The sequence below is a fragment of the Diuraphis noxia genome, unplaced genomic scaffold, assembly GCF_037042655.1.
Source record: "Diuraphis noxia isolate RWA-SAM2 unplaced genomic scaffold, SU_Dnox_SAM2 contig0001, whole genome shotgun sequence".
Lineage (NCBI taxonomy): Eukaryota > Metazoa > Arthropoda > Insecta > Hemiptera > Aphididae > Diuraphis > Diuraphis noxia.
Window position 1 is genome coordinate 44,756,098 of NW_028301711.1, and position 23,550 is coordinate 44,779,647.

Sequence of the window (23,550 nt, forward strand, 5' to 3'; positions counted from 1 at the left end):
ACGCGTCTTAAAAAATTATACGAATAACCGATAGGCATTTATTATAAGTACTTACTACAAATTCTAATCTATACTACAATATATTTTATAAGAGTTAATTAATAACACACAAAACACGTAATTTTTTTTTTTTTTATTAATCTCAAAAGACCGCGGCGGCTCTGGCCATTGGTCCACATAAGTATACGTAACTTTTAATAATACTAGATAGTGGATATATTATATCATGAATGATGTGCCATATGCGTAAACATAATATAATATATAATATCTATCTTAATACTCTTGGATTATTTTATGATCATTGGCTTAATACTACAATCTATATAATGTCATTGGATAAGTTTTTAAAGAATGTAATAATAAATGGCTTTTCTTTATTTACAAATCACGATCGTGATACTTATACATTTATATTTGAAAGTTTTTGGTTTCAATAGTTAAATGTAAATCATAAACACTGTTTGATAGTTTCCTATGTTTTTAATCAAAGGACAGACGTCAAACGTAATAATGCCACAGCAATGTGGCCTTCAAAAATGAACATGGAAAAGCAGAGAGAAGAACCTTGTTATTATTCTCTTAGTTTCACAGGCTTAAGGTTAAAGTTAAACAAATATAAAACCGTATTTTTTTTTCACTGTTTTAAAAGATAATTTAATATTAACAGGCGTTTTAGGCAAATTTAAATTACATAACCTAATAGTAAGTAATAATAACTGTGTACGTATAATTAATAATTACACCTAAGTAAACCGTTATTTTATTTTTATTTTTCTAAAGACACTCAACTCAGTTATAGTAGCTACGGTTATATAAATATGAATTCCTTACTTTGTAATTATTACAATATGTCAATTAATTTTAAAAGTAGTTAATATATTACGCCCTAAAATTTAAAGTACATTGATTTTTAAGAAAATTTTGTTGTTTTATTTAAGTGCGAGTAGTATAGTTAGATTTTGTACTGAATGCACCTGCGGCTGTGGTTGTTGTTGTTGTTGTTGTTGTTGTGTTCAATGAATTTACCATGACATCAGGCGAAGATCCTAATTGTACCAAAATCAAAAAATACGTAGCTATTGTACCTAGTATCTGAAATTGTATGATAAATAATAACTAATTACAATATTAATAATATTATAGAATTTGTTCTTATACAATGGTAACACTAATGTTAACATACCGATACAAACATTTCAAAGTCCAGGTAAATGAAATCATAAATAACAAATTCTATTTTACGATCCAACATCTCCAAAATGAATAATTGTACCTGTACAAATAAAAAATTATTAATTTTACTCTCAAGTACAAATTCCTTTTAATTTTTTCATCTTACTCAAAATAATAAAAATCTCATTTTCTGATAAATTTTAATTTATTAGTAGTAGGTACATACCTTTCTTTTTGTTAGGTTTACTTGATGATATTCGTTAATTTTCTTTTGAAATGTAATATTAATCAAATTCGCCTAAACAGCAGATCAATATTAATATTTTTCATTAGCACTTAATATTTGTAATTAAGGAAAACTTAATCTAACTTAAGCAATATTTTTATTAGATTTGTGTTCAATAAATAGACAAATAAACATTTTACTCGTTTGTACTTAAAATAAAGTAATTCAAAAATACTGGCCAAACAGATATAGCCATATAGGTTTATGTAAAATGTACACTCTCAGCATAAATCGTTATTCGTATATCTATTAGTGCAGGGCTCGTATGTCCATGCATTTGCATATCAATATTGCTAAGTATTATTTAATACTAGGTGACATAGAAATCCATTTCACGGTACCATACTAAAATATTTGAAGTTTTATTTCTAATATTTTTGCTTATAACACATATATTTGCATTTTTTTTTTTTGCAAAATTTTATGAAACATTTAATAATTCATATTTTTGCACTGTATAATAAAATATAACATTGGAATTATCACAACGTACAGCTATTAAAAATAAAACGCTAATAATATTAGTGTTTTATGACCACATTTAGCAATTAGTGAAAACATGTTAAATATTATATTAAATTGTCTTATTTGATAGATAAAAATTAATGATGATTCTTTTTTATCAATCTGCATATTTTTGGATTTTTAGTGAACAAAAATACATATTTCTGAACGTTTTAAGGCATATTTCAATGCATAGTTTTTCAGTTTTTAGTGCATGCATTTTTTTTGGGCGTTAAGTTACCCTGTCTATTAACTATATATTTAGTATATTTTTCGATGGTATACCGTCATATTATATATCTTCATATTGTGTTAACTTTTGGTGATTCTACTTAGAGTACAGACTGAGTGGTTCTATCTCGCGCTAAACAGTATTTGCAATGTTCCACACTTATAAGGACACAACACATGCGGGTATCACGTCCTCTTAAAAATGCGTTTCATACCAAAAACTGTGACCTAGTTTTATTGTAATCGTTTGGCGTTCTTACATTTTAAAGGGAACCACACAAGGAGTAGGGACATACATAGCATGGCACATGTAGGTACGACACACATTATTAAGTTGAAGAGGTTTTTTTTCAAATATAATTGAGCAGAGGTATACGAAATATCGAATTATCGTGTTATAGAAGAAATAAATGTTTGACCAACATGCATCTACCATCATATTTTAAATCAAATCGATAAAATAATGGTAACAGTGCTAATTTAATTGCCTTTGGAGAGAGCCATTACGTATGAGTGCTAGTCGGTAGATATTAGTAATAAGACGATCGTATAGGTCGGAGTGTAAGTATAACACTTTTTATCCATAGGTTAAAATCAATGCGATAGTACCAAAGCGTGAGGATTTGGTTGATTTGTTACTTAATGTATGTTTCAAAATTGAATTAGGTGATAAGCATCTATATATATTAAATATTAGTTATTAGTGTTATTACTATATACATATATATAATAAACACCGATATAACTATTGAGATTAAATAGGGTGAGAGAGAAAGAGAGACAGCCGCGCACCTAATTTTAGAATATTAAGTAGGTATTTATATCAGTCCCAAAAACTTCTCTGAAGATATTTTGTGTATATTATATCGACAGTAGTGGGACTTAATAATAAAAATACATTTTATGTATGACCCAACTCAGCTATTAACTTATTGATTATTGTACCTACTGTAATTTAAGTTCCTTTGTTATATTTTCTATGTACTTATAGACTATAGTAAACATTAAATAGATGCTTGTACTCCAATAATTTTCTTGTCTTTTGCGTTAATTTAATTTTAAATATGTCATGTACCAGTATTTAAAATATTATTACGCTGTACTATAACAAATTAATAATTAATAATATTCATCGTATTGATATATTATTATATTATATAGTCGTTTGTACGTGCTGCGTATCTATTAACTGCGAAGGTATCCAAGTATCCTGAATAATAAATCAAATACCGTAATGTGGATCGTTCTGTGAAACAATGTGTTACGCGTACCTACTATATAATATGACCTACATACGCGTCAAAGCGTCATCGCCGTCGTCGTTATGTTGAATCGAGCGTTATTATATTAATAAACATAATAATATCATTATGGTTCTAACAACCTGTTCGACGGTCGTATGGCAAGCGTCGATGATGAAGTACATCTGCAGCATGCGTATCAGAGATTCGTAGATACAGTACAGCGTGATTCGGATGGTGTTCGCGCCGTCGGACATGAGTGTGTTGAACGCGAAGAGCGTCAAGAACGTGACACCAAACACGTTGCCCACGATGTTGATGAACAATTGCGTTTGGAACGTTCTCGTCAGCGTTGTGCAAACGTTGCATATGTCCAGGTACGTGAGTCGTGCGGTGGACACGGAGAATCCCGACAGAAACGATACCGAAACCGATCCGAATGCATCCATTATCTGGACATTTAGTTTGTACAACACTCTGAAAATACAATAACGTATAAGTTAAAATATTATATTTTATATATATATAGGTACCGTGTGTCCGTGTTAAGGTATTCTGATTAGAATGCCTGCAGCTTTCGCCCGCGCAGTTATGAAAGTATACACTATATATATGGGTATATATATTTTTATGGGATTGGTAATACTAAGTTTATGTGTACAGAATTATATATGCATTACATATTTTTACTTACAGGGAAAAAATATTGATAAATTCAATTGAAAAGAAATTCAAAAATGGCAGATAAATATGGTCTAGTAAATATAGGAACTCTGATGCACTGTATGTTATTTTTGTCCCTACTACAGTGGTTTTTATATTATTATTATATTGCCATTGATAAACAGTTCAAAAAAATTATATGAAATACATAAATAAATATTTTACTCTATAATATACCCTCGTTGCAGTTCTGAATACATAAATAAGCTTCATAATACTGAAACGAAATCATTGGAATGACAAAAATAAAAACCAAAACAGTTGCTCTGCTGTTTAGTAGGTACAGTACTCAATTGTAAATAATTGGTTACTTAAATGGAAGTGTTAAATTATAATTCAACAATATAACACTAATAATTAATAACTAGAACCTGGAACTTGTTGCATTTGCATCTTTTTTTCTAATGTTAATATTCAATGCTCGTCTATACAGAATTTTGATTCAAGAAGTATAGAATTTAATGGAAACATTTTTATTTTTCATTTTTGCATTTTTATGGAATTTTATGCTTTACAGTAATTTTCTTAGTATTATTCGTGCATTTTATTCAATTTTGCACTTTTTTTTTACATAATACATATATTTGCATTTTTCTTGTTGAAAGTTACTCATGATGTAGTTTCCACTAACTTGTCAATTATCAATGTTCATTATCTTTTTTTTGTAGTCACGAAAACAAGAAATTCGACAAAAAAATTAATTCTACATAAAGTAGTATTTTTTAATATATAGTATTATTTAGTTAAATAAAAATAATTTTAATAATAAGTTATAAGTTATAACAATATAATATTATAATATTTTTATATCAATAAAATATTTATCAATTTTTACAGTAAAATATACATTTTTAATATCATTTTTTAGCAGTTTTGCGGCATCTTATGCATTTTTTAAAATATATTTTTAGATCATCAAGTTCCAGGTCCTAGTAATAACTAATAACAATCAGCAATCATAGCCTTAACCACATGACATCTGCATTCGAAGATTTGTTTTGGTTTATTACAGATATTCAGTGCCGGATTTAGCGGGGGTTCAGGGGTCAAATAAATAGATTAAGTGTTATATCGAGAAAATTTTTTATTAAGACGCCTCTAATTGGTAATTACACCCCGTCTTACTGAGACTTATATTCGGTACTGAAGATATTATCATAAAAATAACAATAATTACACAAAATTATGAATTATTGATTATTATTCAATTATAACCATTACATATTGGTGAATTTGCGTATTGCTATATTCGTCACCACTCTACCTAAAGATAAATAACTTTTAGTTTTCAACTGGCGTTAATGTGTTTCTTAGAAATTAGTACAGCTGGATTGTAGTCAAGACTATCATACACGGCATACACTACCCTGCAGTACCCGGGTGTTATATTATAAAAAACCAATTGACGGGACTTCAATCTTTTGTTTTGATTTTATTCGATGTCCACTTATATTTATGAAATATTTTGTTATTTTATTTCCGATGACATATTATACTCTCTCTCGTACTCATTACTCATACGAAAATATTACAGTGTAACACAATTTTATTATATTAATAATATACCAAATACAATGATTTCATAGTTTTAAAGTTGTAATACGAAAACATTGTTGATGTATTTACTAATTTTGCAAATAAAATCTAATCCAAAATGACCGGGGTCACCAGGCCATCTGGAAAATTTCCATTTCCAGATCAGCCACTCTACTCCAGATACTTATCTAAATAGATAGGTAAAAATAGCAATTTCTACGTGAAACAATAGATTTCAGCAAAATTTAAATTAGTTTAATACATTTTGGTTTATTTTTTTGGTGTTGATTTGAAAATGAAGAACTGTAGAGTCATCCAAAGACAAAAATAAATAAATTTGATTATGTAGATTATCGAAATGGATGACTTTTTATGTTGACTACTTATACCTATATATATATCTATATATATATATATATATATATATAGGCATATGTGGTTATTTTATTAAGAATGCAATAAGCATCGTTCTCAGAGTATAGTAGTTCAACTCTAAATGAATTGACGTTATTATATTATATGCGTATAATATGTATACTGTATTAATTATAAAAATGATTAGTTATTATATTATACCTAATATCACTATGAAATATGAACATAAAAAACAATAAATAATATTATTATATTATACTATATTTTACACTTTTACGGTTGAGATAGGTAACTTATACTTAATATATTATGTAAAAAATCTTTAACCCTTTACCGTTTTTTTGTCAGTAGTATACATGTGAATTTTTTTGGATTCTCTTTATACACCACCATAAAGCAAAATATTTAAGGAAAATTTAACTTCGTAGGAAATGTAATTGTAACAATTTATTTCTCATGTGACTGTCACGTATATTATTTACGTATAACTATTACTTATAATTTTTCTGCAGGGGAGTATTTTATTACTATACAAAATATGAACAAGAATATTACTATATTAGGCATAGAAGTATTTAAACTTTTGATACAAACTACTAGCTAGTATTATTATTATTTTAAAAATCCAATGGTTTAATTTCCTGTAGGTACTGACTGACGACTGTAAATATTACTATAAATACTATATTATATTCAATAATATATTAATATCTTGGAATAAATAATGAGAATTTTATATAGATGCACAGCGTTTTATCTCATTTACTCTTAGGTAGATGTTTCATTAATTTTGATTCTTTAAATCATTATGGGTGCTTACAACTGTCGACAGGTTAGATAAGGTAGTGATAGCGTAAGGTAGAAACCTACTTATATACCAACTAAATAAACTCAAACCAGCTCATATTTAAGAATCTTTTCTCTTTTTCATTTAAACGTTTGAACATGGCAAATAAATAATTATAATGATACATACTTATTAGGTACTAAAATACAAAATAAAACTTAAATATAGAAATGTATCAGTTAAGTACTTGTTTTAATAATTTATAGTTTATGGATATAAAATACCACAGACTGCAGTACAGCTAGTTGCTAGTATCATAATACATAGCACGCCAGTACTTTTATCAAACGATATACTTACAGGCGTATAACACTGCAATATAGTATATAGGTATTGTGGTAATCGGTCAAAAAGTCCGAGGACACAAAGTCCGGTATGGAAATAGTTGGAAAAAAAGTCCGGATTCATTTTTTGATTGCCGGACAAAAAGTCCGAATACATTTTTAGTGTCGGACAAAAAGCCCGAAAATACAAAATTGTCTAATTTGTCATAATTGTGTAATTATAATATTTTATATATATACCTATATATTTTTTTATATTTTCTTATTCTTATTATTTCTTATACCTAACATAAATACAACAAAAATCCACTGGATTATGATTTTTAAGATAACATATTATAAAACATCGATAATAAATATAATGAAAATAATAATTTAAAATGAGTTATATTTTATATTTATGTGTTTTAAGAAATTGTCACTACAAACATTGATCCGAATATAATAATAATAAAAAAAGTTATACGTCTAAAAAAATCTAGTCTACAGTAATAATAATATAATAATAATATTTTTAAAAAAAAGGTACCTACTACCTATACGATATATTTACAGATATCTACGCATTATGTTTATTTACGTCCGCTACGATATGAAATCGATTAGATTGATGAGATAAATGTAGGTAAATGATATTATAGCACATGATTGTACCTCTTGTACAGTTGTACCTATATAATATAATATTATCAAGATTTATATTATAATCGTGGTAATAACGCTATTGTAGCATGTAGATTGTAGGTATGATATTATGGTAGATAAACTGTAGACGTACGGCTGCGATAAACATTAGATCCATATAGACCTACCTACCAAACTATAGCGGATTTCCGTAATATTTTTTTAGGTATAAGAAATAAAAAGAAATAAGAAAATATAAAAAAAGTAGCCAAGTAGGTACAATGATATAATAATGTAATAAAAGTATTACAATTACATTTTTTAAATAAATAATAATTATATATGAACTGACTATATATATATAATATTACATGTGTATACTATATATATACCTACATAATAATATTATATAATATAAGGTACATTATAATTATAAATAAAAATTGAATAGACAATTTTGTATTTTCGGACTTTTTGTCCGACACTAAAAATGTGTTCGGACTTTTTGTCCGGCAATCAAAAAATTAATCCGGACTTTTTGTCCAACTATTTCCATACCGGACTTTTCGTCCGGGAATAAGGTATTGTATATTATATAGTTAAGAATAAGTTTAGAAAAATGAATACAAAGCTAAATGCAAAAAGACATTGAATCATTTATTCTGTTGTTGTAAATGGTTTTAGTTATGTAATTATCTAGTTTTAAATTAGCGATATTATGATTTGATACAATCAAAAATACCTACTAACCTAACATGTAGTTTCTATATAAAACGTAAAATGAAAACTTCCGGACTGGATAATTTTGTTCCTCAAAACTAAAAATAAATGTATTTACAAAAGTTAGCATTTCTCTAGAGGTATGTATGTTACTCATCATGTGATCTACATATACACACATTATAATATTACACGTCACCTTAATGTGTTAGGCGGAACGTAGAGATGGGGGTGGGGGGAGTCGGTGGCGGTTTGACGGGCACTGAAGGTCGTCGCGCGTGATAGTGACTGACGGAGAGCTGACAGACGACGGTAAAGTCCTCGAGACGACTTGTATTATAATAATACCTATGCACTCAATATAATATATTCTAAATGTTATCGTCGTCTGCGGTGACTGGTTTCCCTTTTTCCGTTTGTCTCGTCCGGTGACTTCGCCGTAGACTTCTCCCGCACGGCGGTGACGATGAAAATAATACTAACAACAATAATATGACATAATGGCTGTGAATTGGCAGTCATCCACTCAAGGCCCTATAGATCGCTGCCACCGCGCTTCTCACAGCAAACCGATTCACCGCCGTCACCCAACCAGATTTGTCTATAAGACTGTGCACGGCGCGGACGGCCAGTCGGGTGCGACTACGTCATCGGCACCCATTGTGTGCGCGCCTCGAGACGACCCTTCGTGACGGGTATCGTAAACGGCGCGAAAAAGGTTACGGCGAGTGACATCATCATCGTTTATAAAATTTTTATAATTATTCATTATTGTTCATGATTGGGGAGTCGGAAGGCCGTACACGGAACGCTCGCGAGTAGCGGCACACGCTTTTGTCCGGCCGCTCCAGTGCCACGAGCGCTGCGTATATATATAACACTGGAGACCAAACGATCCACAACACTCGCACGCTTCCGGCCGTTTAAGTGACAACCCCCGTCGTCTCCGTCGTTCGCTCTATTGCATTCCGACGCACGCACACGTCTGCGCCCCGTCTTCCTAGGGTGTACTATACGACGTTCCACGACAACCGGCCATCTCGTTCACGTGAAGACCGAACCGGACGCGTCCCGCAAATCTCAGAGAAGCGCACACCGCGCCACCACGTGTCCACGACGACGATGACCGCTGAGGTAACGATCGAATTTTATTTACAGCTTCCACTTAGGGCCATGCTTTAACCTTGGATTCACAGCCACTATGTCGTGTGTCGTGACGTGTCGTGTCCAGTAGTTGAGATCGGCACCACTCTACTTCACGGCAGATCCTGGTTAATGAGTGTTGATACTGTGTGACGTGTAGCGATCAGTGGTCAGCCAGAAAACGATAAATCACCGACGACACGACATGACAGACGATGTACCTATGAACCAGGCTAAAACATCGCCTACGCTGCATACGTTGTTTTAGTGTTCTAATATACAGAGTCAACTCTGGGTAACTCAAAGTTTATTTAATATACATTCACAATCTTATACTTAAATATTATTAGTTTGTTCGTTTTTTTTTCAAATCGGTGTAGGGTATAAGAATAAAGTTATTGTTTTTTATCTATTTAATATATTTTATATATTTTATAAATTATATTATTCTCTATATACAATTGAGTGGTTTAAATACATTTTCAATATCATCGTTGCTTTCAATATATTTCAATATTTTTTAAGTACCTACGTTTCATTTCTTGTACGTCTTCAACTTTCATTTTTTTTTTTTTTAAATTAAATTTTATACAATTTAACTTCTTCCGGTAGTGATAATGTTGTCAGTTTTCTTTTTTAAGCCATAATAACACGTTTATACACGGTATAGGTACGGATAAATAATTGAACGACCAAAAGAAAATTTAACTTTAATGTAAATGGTATGGATTGTACAAATCAGATAAGATTAAAATCACGAGTGACAATACGTATTAATTGATGTGATGAACAAAATCTTCATAAGAAAATTCTAGTATCAAAAAATTTGACCGATTGATTTTTTAGTTAACAAGATTGTATTTTAAACTTTACACTTTTTATTAACATTACAATAATGATATGGAAATTTGATTTATTCGAGTTATTAAGAGTCGACATATTATATGCATAAAATCAACGGGGTTCAATAATTATCCTTTACCTATGTTATGTCGCGATCATAATACATGTACTATACATAGCAACATAATAATATATGGAGTGACCAAATTAAGAACTAGGTACAGATACAGATTACAGACACTTTTTGACTTTTATTACTCATTGTCGTTATTATAAAGTAGATACAACTACACTTCTTTCTTGAAATGTTTTCGCAAAACTATACAACGCAATCTGTTAATTTATTGGGTAACTAATTGTTAACATAATCATATTTAGGTACCTATCTATTATACCAGTCGAGGCATGGTCCACTGAAGGTAGATATTATCATTTCATAATATTTGTACATCTTTTGTAGTGCAACAGTTTCTTTATTGATACGGTTACCTGCTACGCCCATAAACGGTTTTGTTTTACAACTTTTATAGTTCTCATTATTGCAGTTCGTCATGTTTCTTGATCATCACAATTTTTGAATAAAACGTTAAAAAAGCTTAAAAATTAACATTTTTTATTTAAGTTATATTAGTTATACTAAGAAATATAAGCTATGTAATATAATAATGTAATTTATTTGGTACATAATTTTATAATTGTAAATGTCAACGAATGTTCGTTATTATTTTGGTTGTTGACACAAAACGTTAAAATGTATTGTATACATAATTAATTATTTATGAATTAAATATTAAAAATATAATTTTTCGATTGAATTTTTTAAATTTTTTTTTTAACTATTCTTTAAAAAAAAATTTATTGTAAGTTATTTTGGTTAGGTGTGATTATTTACCTATTTGTTAAACGTAAAAAATTAAGGAAATTTCTAATCACAAATGGCTCGGAGCTATACAATTTGGTGTACAGAAAAATCTTAATCAAAAACAACTTAATATAGGAAAAATGATAATGCCTCGTAGATTTATCATAATTTGATCTTTGTATTTTGTATTTGAAAGAGGAAAATTTAATTAATGGTTCACGTTGGATTTTGTTTTTCAAATTATTATAAAATATCAGAAAAATGTTATTCCAAAATACTCAAAAATGTGTGATACATTATACATTTATAAACATTTCTGAAAATTTAAATATTTTTAGCTTATAAAATGCTTAGTATGTATAATTTATTTAAGGTATAATTAAAACTATAAAAAAAAATTCCTATTAATTGATTATGCTAAGATATTTCAAACGGTGTCATTCAGAAAAGTCTGTAAAATACTTCAAAGTATTTTGAACAAATTTTCAATTTGGTCCTATGCTGATTTATTGATTTAGGGTTTTTATTTGTCTCATCTTTAGATTTCCGCCTCCATATCAATTGCATTTTAAGTAAAGCCTACCTGGTTTTATTACTTGAGTTTCCCTTAATGTCCTTTCGTGCTCAATCGCGCATTACTCGTAGTACCTACGTTCGATACTAAATTATGGAGGCATCACCTAGTCTCCATACGCCAAAGGCGATTCCCTAAGAGTTAATAAAGTGCAAAATAAGTTTCTGAATTAGGCTGGACTTAATTCATATACATCTTACGGGCCATGATTGTCAGTCTATAAATTAGGTTTTCTGTTTTAAATCAATATAATTTAAACATCATACTCTATTTGTTATCGTTTTATGTTGGCTATTTATCTGATTGTTATCAGTATTTTATCGTTGTTATATTATATTCGCTTGAATACCTATTTTGTAGTATAGTTTTATCATGTTTCTCTCTTTATAAAAGCCGATTGACGTTAATTCATAAAATTAATTAATTTATAGCCGAACTAACCGCTTGGATAAGAGCTAATAATAGGTTAAATAAATTGGCAACCACAATATTAAAATTTTGCCACATTTAGTAATTTATGACTTAAGTCTATAAAATATATTAAATGAAATGTTGTGTTATAAATTTTAATGGCTATACATACATATTAAAATAAAGTAATATAATATCCTTAATATATAGTAATACCTGATTATAAATAAAAACAAAATTGAACACAATTATGCTCCAATTACTAATACATAACTAATAAATAATATTATTTGATATATTATCATAGGAAAAAATACTTAATCTATCAGGCTACGATAAATTTATTTATTTATAATTTTATGAAGATATCATAATTTTAAGATAATTTGTGTTGTGGGGGAGAGGGAGCCCTGGAATGTCATTGGTCACAAAGCTCTGGATAAATTCATCACCTCAAAGCCAAAATCTTAAATACGTCACTAATAAGCTACTTTTGTTATAAAAATATACTGTATGAGATCATATAAATCAAATATTTTATTGAGAAACTAAGATCTTTTGAGAAACTAAGATCTTTGGAACACATTAAATTTAACTTATTATTTATTTATGTATTCTATGAATTTGTATTTTTGTGGATAATTTAGGTTACATTAAGGATTTAATCATAGGACATAGGACATATATATATATATTATATAAATACTTCAGTAATATTACCATTTATTACATTATACCTAAATATGAATTTGGAAATATATCTATAAATAAATTTATGTTTGTTTCAGAAATTAATTATTGTGGTATGTCTATTGAGATTGTGTATTTGTCAGCAATATGAACAGTCAGGAGGCCAAGGAAGTTATTCATCACCAAGTGGGAAATATGGCGCATCTGCTTCTGCAGGAAGGTTGACCGCACCCGGAAGACCAAATGGTGGGTCTGGCGTAAATGGTTATAGCCCTGCATCCGGAATTCTTGGCCAAGGTCAAGGCGGAAGAGGTAGCTATGGAAATGGTTTCAATGGAAACACAAGAAATTCAGGAAATCAAAACGCAGGTGCCATAAATTGTGGCCCTAATGATAATAACAGCGGCTATGGCGGATCTAACAATGGTTTTGGAAGAAGCGGCGGGTATGGTAATAAAGATTTAGGAGGTAATGGAGAATATGGAAATGGTGGTTCAGGGGGTAGTGGAGGATATGGAAATGGAGGATTTGGTGGTAGTAGTGGTTCAGGGGGTAGTGGAGGATATGGAAATGGAGGATTTGGTGGTAGTAGTGGTTCAGGGGGTAGTGGAGGATATGGAAATGGAGGATTTGGTGGTAGTAGTGGTTCAGGGGGTAGTGGAGGATATGGAAATGGAGGATTTGGTGGTAGTAGTGGTTCAGGGGGTAGTGGAGGATATGGAAATGGAGGATTTGGTGGTAGTAGTGGTTCAAGTGGATCTGGAGGATATGGAAATGGAGGTTTTGGCGGTAGTGGTGGTTTGAGTGGAGCTGGAGGATATGGTAATGGAGGTTTTGGTAGTAATGGTGGTGGTGGTGGAGGATATGGAAATGGAGGTAATAGTGGACGGGGAAATGGAGGTATAGGAGGAAGTGGAGGTTATGGAAATAGTGGTTTAGGAGGCAGTGGAGGGTATGGAAATGGAGGTTCAGGAGGCAGTGGAGGATATGGAAATGGTGGTTCAGGAGGTAGTGGAGGATATGGTAACGGAGGTTTAGGTGGTAATAATGGTAATTTTGGAACCAATGGTGGAAAATTTAATCCAAATCAAAATGCTCCTCCAGCCGCTAAAGTGAGTTTCAATAGCTTTTTTGGAAAATCTGGACGTAATGGTCGAGGACAATTTGGTGGACCAAATGAATCTAGTTCTCAGGGATCTAACAACTATGGTAGTCAAAATGGTGGAGGTTCTGGATCCTATAGCGGGCAAAACAATGGAGGTTTTGGCTCTTATGGAAATCAAAATTTTGGTGGTTCTGGCACTCAAGGCGGTCAAAATGGTGGTGGTTTTGGTTCCTACAGTGGTCAAACAAGTGGAGGTTCTGGTTCATACAATGGTCAAAATAGTGGAGGATTTGGCTCTCATGGGGGAAGTTCGTCTCCATATGGTGCACAAAATGGTAACGGTTTTGGATCTGGGCAATTCGGGGAATCAGATCTAGGTGGATCTGGGCAGAATAATGGATTCGGAAAAAGTTATCCCGGAGGATTTTCATTAGAATCTGCTGGTCAAGGATCTGATGGGTATTGATATCTTTACATTGTAATTTAAATTTAAATTTATTTATTAAATTATTGTTTTTGTAAACTTATCTTATGCATTAAAATGAAATATGTGTATTACTCTATTATTTACAAATGTTGATTTCTAATTTAAGTTGTTCTTTATTGAAAACGTCCTTAAAAACAAAATTATTAGGTTATTAAATTTCCATCTGTAATGAAGTTTTATGGTATCTTTGTAGAATAATTCAAGTCATTCTATACAATTCCCAATTGAGAATAGTTTATAAAATATAATATTTTATTGCCAATAAGTTAAAGAATAGATATTAAAATCATTATTTTTATAGCCAAAATATTGATTATGTTCTGTAATAATGACAAATTTTATATTTAAAATATTTTGCTCATACGTTTCGAACAAAAAATAAAAACAATGTAAGAACACCCACAACAATATATTATTAAAAACTTGTTTACAACATTTAAAATATAAAGTTAAATTATTATCTGCTAATGAGTGTATTTCGATCGGGTTAGAACATTTTAGTATTACAAGATTGATTTGGTGATATTTTGAATTACACTGTACTCTATATAGACGTACAGTAGGTATGCACCATGATTATTTTTTTACGAAAAATTAATCGGTTCGTGGTAAGTATATTATTAGTAGTACACGTAAATTTAAAAACCTCGACCCTAATCATTTTACATAATAATAGCCCAGTCATTTTTAAGCTCAAAAATTGGTGTTTAGGGGAATTAAATCGGAAAGTTTTGAAACTTTTCAAAAAAGTTTTGTTATAGGATCCTAATTTACCAAAAAAAGTCGCCATTCCTTCAAAGTCCGGAAGTGTTCGCCATCTAAGATTTTAAGTGCTATTTTTCAGTTTTTTTAAAATTATCTTTGAAAATACTAATTTTATTTCAAAAATACTTCTAAACAAAAATGTAGCTGATAACATTTTAAACAAATATGGTCTTATTATTTTTTTTGTAGCTTGAATAGGTTAAGAGCAAAATTTAACCATGTCTTATAATATTAAATGCGGCGCGCTATAATACTATACATAGGCTGCACGTAGGCGGCGCGCCACACTTGGGTCCACTAGAAAACGCAATATTGACGTTTTTTATATAATATATTAACGTAATATAGATAAACGTTATTATTGATATACGCTATGTTATAAATAATTTAAATATTATAATCATATAATATGTACCTACCAGTGATACACCACATATTATTTGGTAAAATATAAATATTTTTTTATAACATGTTGGTACATTGAATTTTATTTTATATAATTATATTGTGAGAGTTGTGTATGTGGCCAAATGTAAACGCCTACTCGAATAACCTTTTTACCTGAATCATCATTAAATTTAAACTCTTACATTAATAACCTTTTAAAATTTTCCCTTTAAAAAATAGGGTAATATTATTTAAATTCACAATTTTGAGGTTGAAAAGCTCAAAATTATCATAACTTGAAAATAATAAATATATATTATTTAATAAACAAACACTTGAATAGAACTTGCTTATACGCTGTATGATGATTTTCGAAGGTTAGATTTTATCCATATTATATACTATACTGTCTATAGGTACTATACGTTCATATCGGTATTTTCAGTACAAAATATTTTAAATAGATCAGCGATATGGCATCGAATATTGTCGAATAATGATAAAACATGATAATCTCGTCTGTATAGGAAATTTCCGAACAAATTGGCGTTTATAACCGATATAGTAGTCCGCTCGTAACTGTATAATTGTGTATTGTTTGAGTTTAGTTTAGTGAATCTTTTACATCTTTCACAGTTTTTTGCAGTGAAGTTAGTCACTCTTATAGTCGTACATTATTACAAATTGCAATGGAATTCATGTATAGTCAGAATAGTAAAAAGTTATTAATAGTTGAAGAATATAAATTATTTACACTATACTGCTAAAGTGGCCAATAAACTTAGCGCTGTATTAATAATAAGTGTCAAAGTAAAATTTATACAAATAATAGGTATAGAGGATGAAATAATTGAAAAAAATGTAGTTCTAATTCACAAACATGATGAAGATACTACATTAAATCGCCAAGAAGTCAATAATTCACTGAAAAGGAAAGTGCCTTCATTAAACAATATTGTAGAAAAACCTTCAATATTAAAAAAATTTAATAACGAAAATAATTTAAATACAACTGATTTCAATTATATTAGACGAAATGTGTATAATTCACATAAATCTATTTTGCCACCTTTGCCTGAAAGTATTGAAGAAGTTCACGATACTTTAATGTAATGGATATTGAAACAAACCGTTTTGAACAGTTTGTTTTATTAAATGATCAAGATAGCCATATTATTATATTTTCTTGTATAGAAAATTTAAAATTTCTTTGTTCTAACGAAAAATTTTTTTTAGACGGTACTTTCAATCATTGTACAAAATATTTTTTGCAGTTATTCACTACCTCATGGTTTTAAGAATTAAAATTATATACCATTAGTCTTTGCTTTGCTTTCTGACAAAAATAGTCATACATACAGTACATTATTTTTAAAAACTATCGAAATTTGCTTGCAAAATAATTTACGGTTTCAACCAGTTACAGATGTGGTGGACTTTTAAATTGCTATTCATAAAGCAATTAAAAATATTTGGCCAACAGTGCAAATTCATGGTTGTAATTTTCCTTTGTGCCAAAATTGGTACAGAAAAATCCAGCAATTAGGCCTAACGAATGATTACAATAATGGCGAATCTGAAATTGGAAAATGTTTAGTTTTCACATTCGGTTTACCATTATTGCAAGATGCTAACGATATTGAAGATTGTTTTGTATTTGATTTGTTAGAAAATATGCCATCTGACGATAAAGTCAGATTTTTAACAATTATGGTGGACACATCAAACCCTAAAAATTTTAAACTGGTTCCAATTCTAATTTGGTATTTTAACCCCCACAGAAGGGCAAAAATTAAAGTGTTAGAATTTATGAATTTAAAAGGAGAAGCATCAAATATTTTATCAGATTACATAATGAATGTTTTAAAAAATATAATTTATTAAATAATGTTGCATTTTCGGGTGACAACTGCAATAAAAATTTTGGCGATGTCTTGATAAAAGGCACAGATAACATTTTTGCAATAAATTATAAATTAAAAATTAAAAAGAAATATTTCCGGTATTGGCTGTGCTACTCATATTCTGCACAACACAATGTTATGCTTAGTAGAGCTGATATTTTTCCAACTGACATTGAACTCATAATTAATAAAATATTTCAGTATTTTCATATTTATACAGTTCGTATAGAACAATTAAAAGATTTTTGCGATTTTGTTAGTATTGACAATTGAGTACAAAAATATTTTAGGATCTGTAAAACGCGTTGGTTATTTCTACAGCCAACTGTTTCTAGAATAAAAGATTTATATCCTGCATTGAAATCATATTTTAGTAGAGTTTCCTAACGTTTAAGAACTTTTTTAATGATTCTATATCCATTGCATGGTTATATTTTGTACAAAGTCAGTTGAAAACAGCACAACTTTATGTCAGCAAAGTTTCACCCCTATAAAAAATGCCAAGCGTGATTTGTTGGGCATTGTTGGACATTATTTTCGCAGGGAGAGCTTTTTTCAATGTTGTGCTGCCAACAGTACAACTTTATGTCAGCAAAGTTTCACCCCTATAAAAAATGTCAAGCATGATTTGTTGGACATTGTTGGACCTATCTGACTGTTTGTGTTTTGAATATTCAAAGCTTAAGAATATCTCTTGCTATTAGTTCAATAGGTAGCATAATTTAAACTGCTGAATTCCAACAGAATACGTAGAATACATTATATTTACATTTAATTTAAACTAACTTTCATTGTAATGCAATTGAAATGTATGATACTTTGTTTAATATTTAAGTTAAGTTTTGTTTTAAATAGTCTATTTAATTTTTGTTTAATGTTTAATTTCGTCCAGGGTACCTATATCATACTAACCCTAATAAATCAGCTTATCGACATTATGTTTAATAACTATGTTATAAGTACTGTTTCTAACATATGGAAATGATTCCAATTATTATTATATTATTATGAAGTTTATAGTACCACAGTTTGCAAACGATTCAATGCGTGCTCCTTTTAAAAATGATAATACCCTTTTGTAAATTTTAGTTTTATTTTTAATATTCAGTGTATTCAAATTATACGAACTCAATTACAAATATAATTTTGAAAATACTAAATACGAGTAGGTTAACTCAAACTGAAATTTATAACGAAAATAATTTATTTTTTAAATGCACGTATATTTAAATTACACATCTAAAATTACAGGTTAAAACTCACATAGAAGTGTATGGTTAGGTTTTTTACCTAAGGTTTTTAGTTACATTTTATAGTAAGGTAGACACCGTGGTAGATTTAGGGGGTGGGGTTCTTGCGAGCAGAAGCACCCTTCGTTCCGCTTAATATTATTATTAAAATGTTTTTTTGTTATTATTATTGTATATAACTTAGATATAACATTTAACATTGAGTTAAACATTTTAATTCTAGACTACTACTCAAAAAAAGGTTAAATTTTATTTTAAACCCGAAGTTTTATTTTATAAAAGTATTTTCTTTCAACCTATCTTTTTTTTTTTATTTAGTTAATATTATTTATATAAACTATTTTTAGTAAATTATTATTTTTTAATCAAATTATATATTTTATATCAACGTAGGTTTATTTATTCGACTAATATTTTTAGAATAATAATACAAACACAATATTCGATTTAGATTTTTTTTTACAATCGCGGATTTTCTATTTTTTCAACTTAGTTTTAAATATTCAACGTGAACTTTTTTATTTAATTCAAATTGCATAAAATTATAGATTGATTAAAGATATCTGAATTTTCTGATTAGAGAATTTGAAATAAAAAATATAATTTGATTAAATAATATTATTGATAAACAAGTCAAAATAAAAAAAGGCGGGTAGGTCGTGTATGTCGCTCTGCAGTACAGTAGGTTACAAGTGGGTTACTGTAATGGATGGAATTAAATTTGAATCCAATGATATTATATCATTGTATACGAAAAACGATTCTGAGCGAAGATGATTTATCTGTCTAGGATATATTATAGATTATTAAAAATTTTCAAATCTTAGATTTAAAAAGAAATTTTTTTTTGAATTTCTAGTTTGAAATAATTTGCGAATTTTCATGATTTTCGTGATTTTTACATATGTTGTCAAAATTCAAACTTTGAATGCTTGTAAAAAAAAATTGTGACTATGAATTTATTTTATTTTTAACTTCAATTGTTAAAATGTGTTAGAAGCCTTGTATTAAATTTTCAAGCTTTTCTACCGAACAAATACATTTTTATCTATATTTATAGAAAAAAAAACTAAAAAAGTTGAAAAATTAAAATGTTATTAAACAGCTCAAAAAAAATCTAAATATTTTGAAAATTTATCAAATATATAAAATGCCTATATAAACATTCAGTGAAAATTTAAAGTATCTGCGGTCATTTGTTTTAGAGTTACACCAAAATTTCATGTATCTATGGTCATTCGTTTTAAAGTTACATCTAAAACCAAAATCGATTTTGTCGAAAAATGAGTGTGTGTAAAATTTCCAGTTTTCCCCTTAATTTTTAGTTTGTTTTTCTCGATTATTTAGAAAAGTATTAAGAAATTTTCACTTTTCAAAAATCGAAGCATTTTTACTGCCCCAAAACGTGATGACAGACACAAAAAAAAAAAATAAATAAATAAATAAAAACACACATCATGGTATAATCAATACATTCATCGCTCCGCTCAGAATCTAAAATCTGAATTGAATTAAAAAATATGTCTTACTTCATTAAAAAAACCACATTTTTTATTCTACTTAGCCCTTTTTTATTTAAATTTAAATTTTGAAGTAAACTTCATTATTTCATTAATATTCTTCATATAAACTTAGATTTTGTTTCTTCAATTGCTATTTTTTAATGAAATTATATTTTATAATTCACTTAGATATTTTTATTCAGATTAATTTTTTTTATCAATTGTAAAATACGCCAAAAATAATAATTATTAACATTATGAAGAGTTAAAACTAGTCGGGGTGAGTTATTGTTTCATATAGCTATCCCCGCTTTAAAAAGTGCATTAAAAATCATGGATTTATTTTATTTTTTTATTTTAGCTAAGGAATATCAGTAATTTCCTTTTTATTTAAAATTTTTTCGATCTTCAGTTTTTAAACATTTTATCTGTAAAAAAAATTTTTTTTATCATCCCCCTCGTTTTATTTTTCAATTTCCAAGTTTTCTGGTGATTTACAAATTCAGGGAATGAATTTACAATTATTTACAATGGATTTATAATTGTTTACAATTTGTTCGGAGGTGATAGATGAATGTAGGGGGGCCAACTTCATGTAACGCGCTTACAATCACTTCACCAAATTGTTTATTATAAATGTATAAAAATAAATGACTCAGCTGACAATCAAGTACGGAGTACTCCTGGTTTTTCCGCTGCCGCCTCCGCCACGTGCTATCTTAATTTATCTGACAACGACTGCACCTGCCACCTATTATAATTGCTATATTATATTAGAGATGTCACGAAATGTTCGATTTTCGAAACGAACCGAACCGAACTCTAAGTGTTCGGTTCGGTTCGAAAACCGAACTGGAAATTCCAAATAATCGAACCGAACCAAATATCTAATAGTTCCGTTCGATAATCGAACCAGAGAAATAAAAATAAAAGTCGATGGAGTAACGGCTAAAATTAGGAATTATTATTAAATAATGAATAATTAATAGATTAATATATATTAGTTGTTTAATGTTTGCTTGTTTTAAATATTGATGTTTTTCGCTTTTTCTTATCAGTTATCATTACATTAATAATTAAAATTTAAAAATCTCATGTATAATAATTATTAACTAGGTATTAAAGTATTTAAAGTATTTAAGTAAATAGTAGTAAAATCTATATTCAATAATTCTGAGGTATGGTGGCTAAATGATAAATAAATAAATAAATAAATATTAAATAAAATAATATTATAGGGGTGAAACTTTGCTGACATAAAGTTGTGCTGCTGTAGTATATTTGGCAGCACAAAAGTGTCGAAAGCTCTACCTGCGAATATAATGTCCAACAAATTCTGAGATTGATCCAACAATGTCCAACAAGTTGCCAACAAGTTTGTTGGATGTGCTTCATGAGTGTCTGTCATAGTTGTGCTGCTAACTTTATGAGGGTCAGTAAAACTAAATCTACTAACATATCACATGTAACAAATACTTACCTAATTATATACATAAATACTATCTGAAACATGGTTATTAAAATGTGTTGTCCAATCAACAAAACATAATCATCAGATTTTTTTGAAATCCTTGTATGGAGTAGATAGAATTAATTCAGCACACAACGACTCCTTCATGTTGGTTACGCGAATAATACCACGTTGAATCTAATATTGTTTTAATATCTATTTTACTGACCTTTTGACGAAAAAAACACGATCCACAAACATTAGGGTCACGTAATAATTGCCGGCTAACGATATCGTGCTGAGTAACGCCAAGAAAGCCGACGCGCGAGCTGTCATTCGATTGAACTCCACGAGTATACCGTACTTGAGGTAACCGAACACGACCGTGGCTAGAGCCAGCAAACTGCGGGTTCGGTATTCGATTGACCACTGTCCAACCACGACCACATCGGTGCGTTGACCGTGGTTGTCGGTTTTGATTTGCAGAGACTGTTCCATGTGGCTCAGCGAATGTTGGACGTGCTGCAGTTGGGCGGTGTTTACGACCGTCAGAAAAATGCTGATTGCTCCGATCGCGTTCGTTAACAGAGAGTGTACATCATTGGTCCCGCCGTCATGGACCCACATAAACCAGACCCCGTCGAACGTCAAGTACAGTTGTACAGCGATAATGGCGAATAGTAACACGGTGTGACCGTTCATGCCGATGCCGCCGAAGACCAAACACTGAACGCAGCGGCCTCTTGTTAACTTGTCACAATTCTACGAATCCCTCTTTGAACCCAAAAAACAATGTCGTTTCATAAGTGCATAATACGTGATTTTCGACTTAACATCCGATTGATGGATGATTTTCGTCAACCAATTAACAGCTTAGACAAAATACGTTTTAATGGTATGGACTCTATACCGTTATGAATTACCACGAAGACGTTATGATATTATCATTATTGTAATGGTCGGCTGCCACTAGACGTGTATTATTGTCACGGTGTAAGATTTCGAGTGTTTTTTCCCTGTCATAATGTGTACAAACAATTACAATTAATAATGTACTATATATTATTATAATAGCGCAATACGAACCACTTAATGTGAATCGATTACACACCATTGTTGACAGTGTCGTATTTATGGGGGGGGGGGGAGCAGATGACAGGACTGCAGCCCCACACACCACCGAAATGACATGAATACAAGTGTTTCATAACATTTACATTGTCACTTTATTGATGTGAAACATCAATAATAGCGCAGTACGGTAGTGAGACATGAGACCGACTGTAATAGCGTGGCGACGCCCCATTCGTGGCTCGTCGGCTCAATTCGTCGAAGCTCGGCGATTTCCTCTCTACGCGCGCAGTAATTAAGAGGACGCCACACCTGCATGTGTTGTCTTCGTCGTACAAGTGCGTAGCATAGCAAATTTTACGCTCAGCAGATCACGTCTATCTCCGTTAATTTAAAATTAAGAGTGAATTGACCATGGTATATATCATTATGATAATAAACCTAAGAGCTGGGGAAATTTTTTTTTTGACCTATTATCAGTGGCGCCCAGACAGGTTAGCAAGGAATGCAACTGCATGTGTTCTCGAGGGGGTGGGTGTGTACTACTGCAGGTTTCACA

At 29.9% G+C, this 23,550-nt stretch overlaps 2 protein-coding genes across 2 annotated transcripts; one reads left to right on the top strand and one right to left on the bottom strand.

The window, feature by feature from the left end:
* Positions 1–606: 606 nt before the first annotated feature.
* Positions 607–22,788, bottom strand: LOC149060757 (uncharacterized). Its single transcript, XM_089217097.1, has 5 exons — positions 22,150–22,788; positions 3,582–3,915; positions 1,403–1,474; positions 1,187–1,276; positions 607–1,095 (listed from the first exon to the last, which is right to left on the bottom strand). Exons 1-5 carry the CDS (start codon positions 22,620–22,622, stop codon positions 937–939), a joined length of 1,128 nt encoding a protein of 375 aa, XP_089073223.1. The 5' UTR covers positions 22,623–22,788; the 3' UTR covers positions 607–936.
* On the top strand, positions 9,240–14,762 carry LOC149060758 (uncharacterized). Its single transcript, XM_089217096.1, has 2 exons — positions 9,240–9,681; positions 13,169–14,762. The coding sequence occupies exons 1-2, from the start codon at positions 9,670–9,672 to the stop codon at positions 14,639–14,641; spliced, it is 1,485 nt and encodes a 494-aa protein (XP_089073222.1). The 5' UTR covers positions 9,240–9,669; the 3' UTR covers positions 14,642–14,762.
* Positions 22,789–23,550: the final 762 nt, after the last annotated feature.

Excerpts from the sequence above, each read along its gene's own strand:
- LOC149060757 (XM_089217097.1), bottom strand. The coding sequence starts at position 22,622 with ATGAACGGTCACACCGTGTTACTATTCGCCATTATCGCTGTACAACTG. Across the intron at positions 3,916-22,149 it reads CGTGTTTTTTTCGTCAAAAG|AGTGTTGTACAAACTAAATG; the intron begins GTCAGTAAAATA and ends TTGTATTTTCAG. Across the intron at positions 1,277-1,402 it reads TAAACCTAACAAAAAGAAAG|GTACAATTATTCATTTTGGA; the intron begins GTATGTACCTAC and ends TTATTTGTACAG.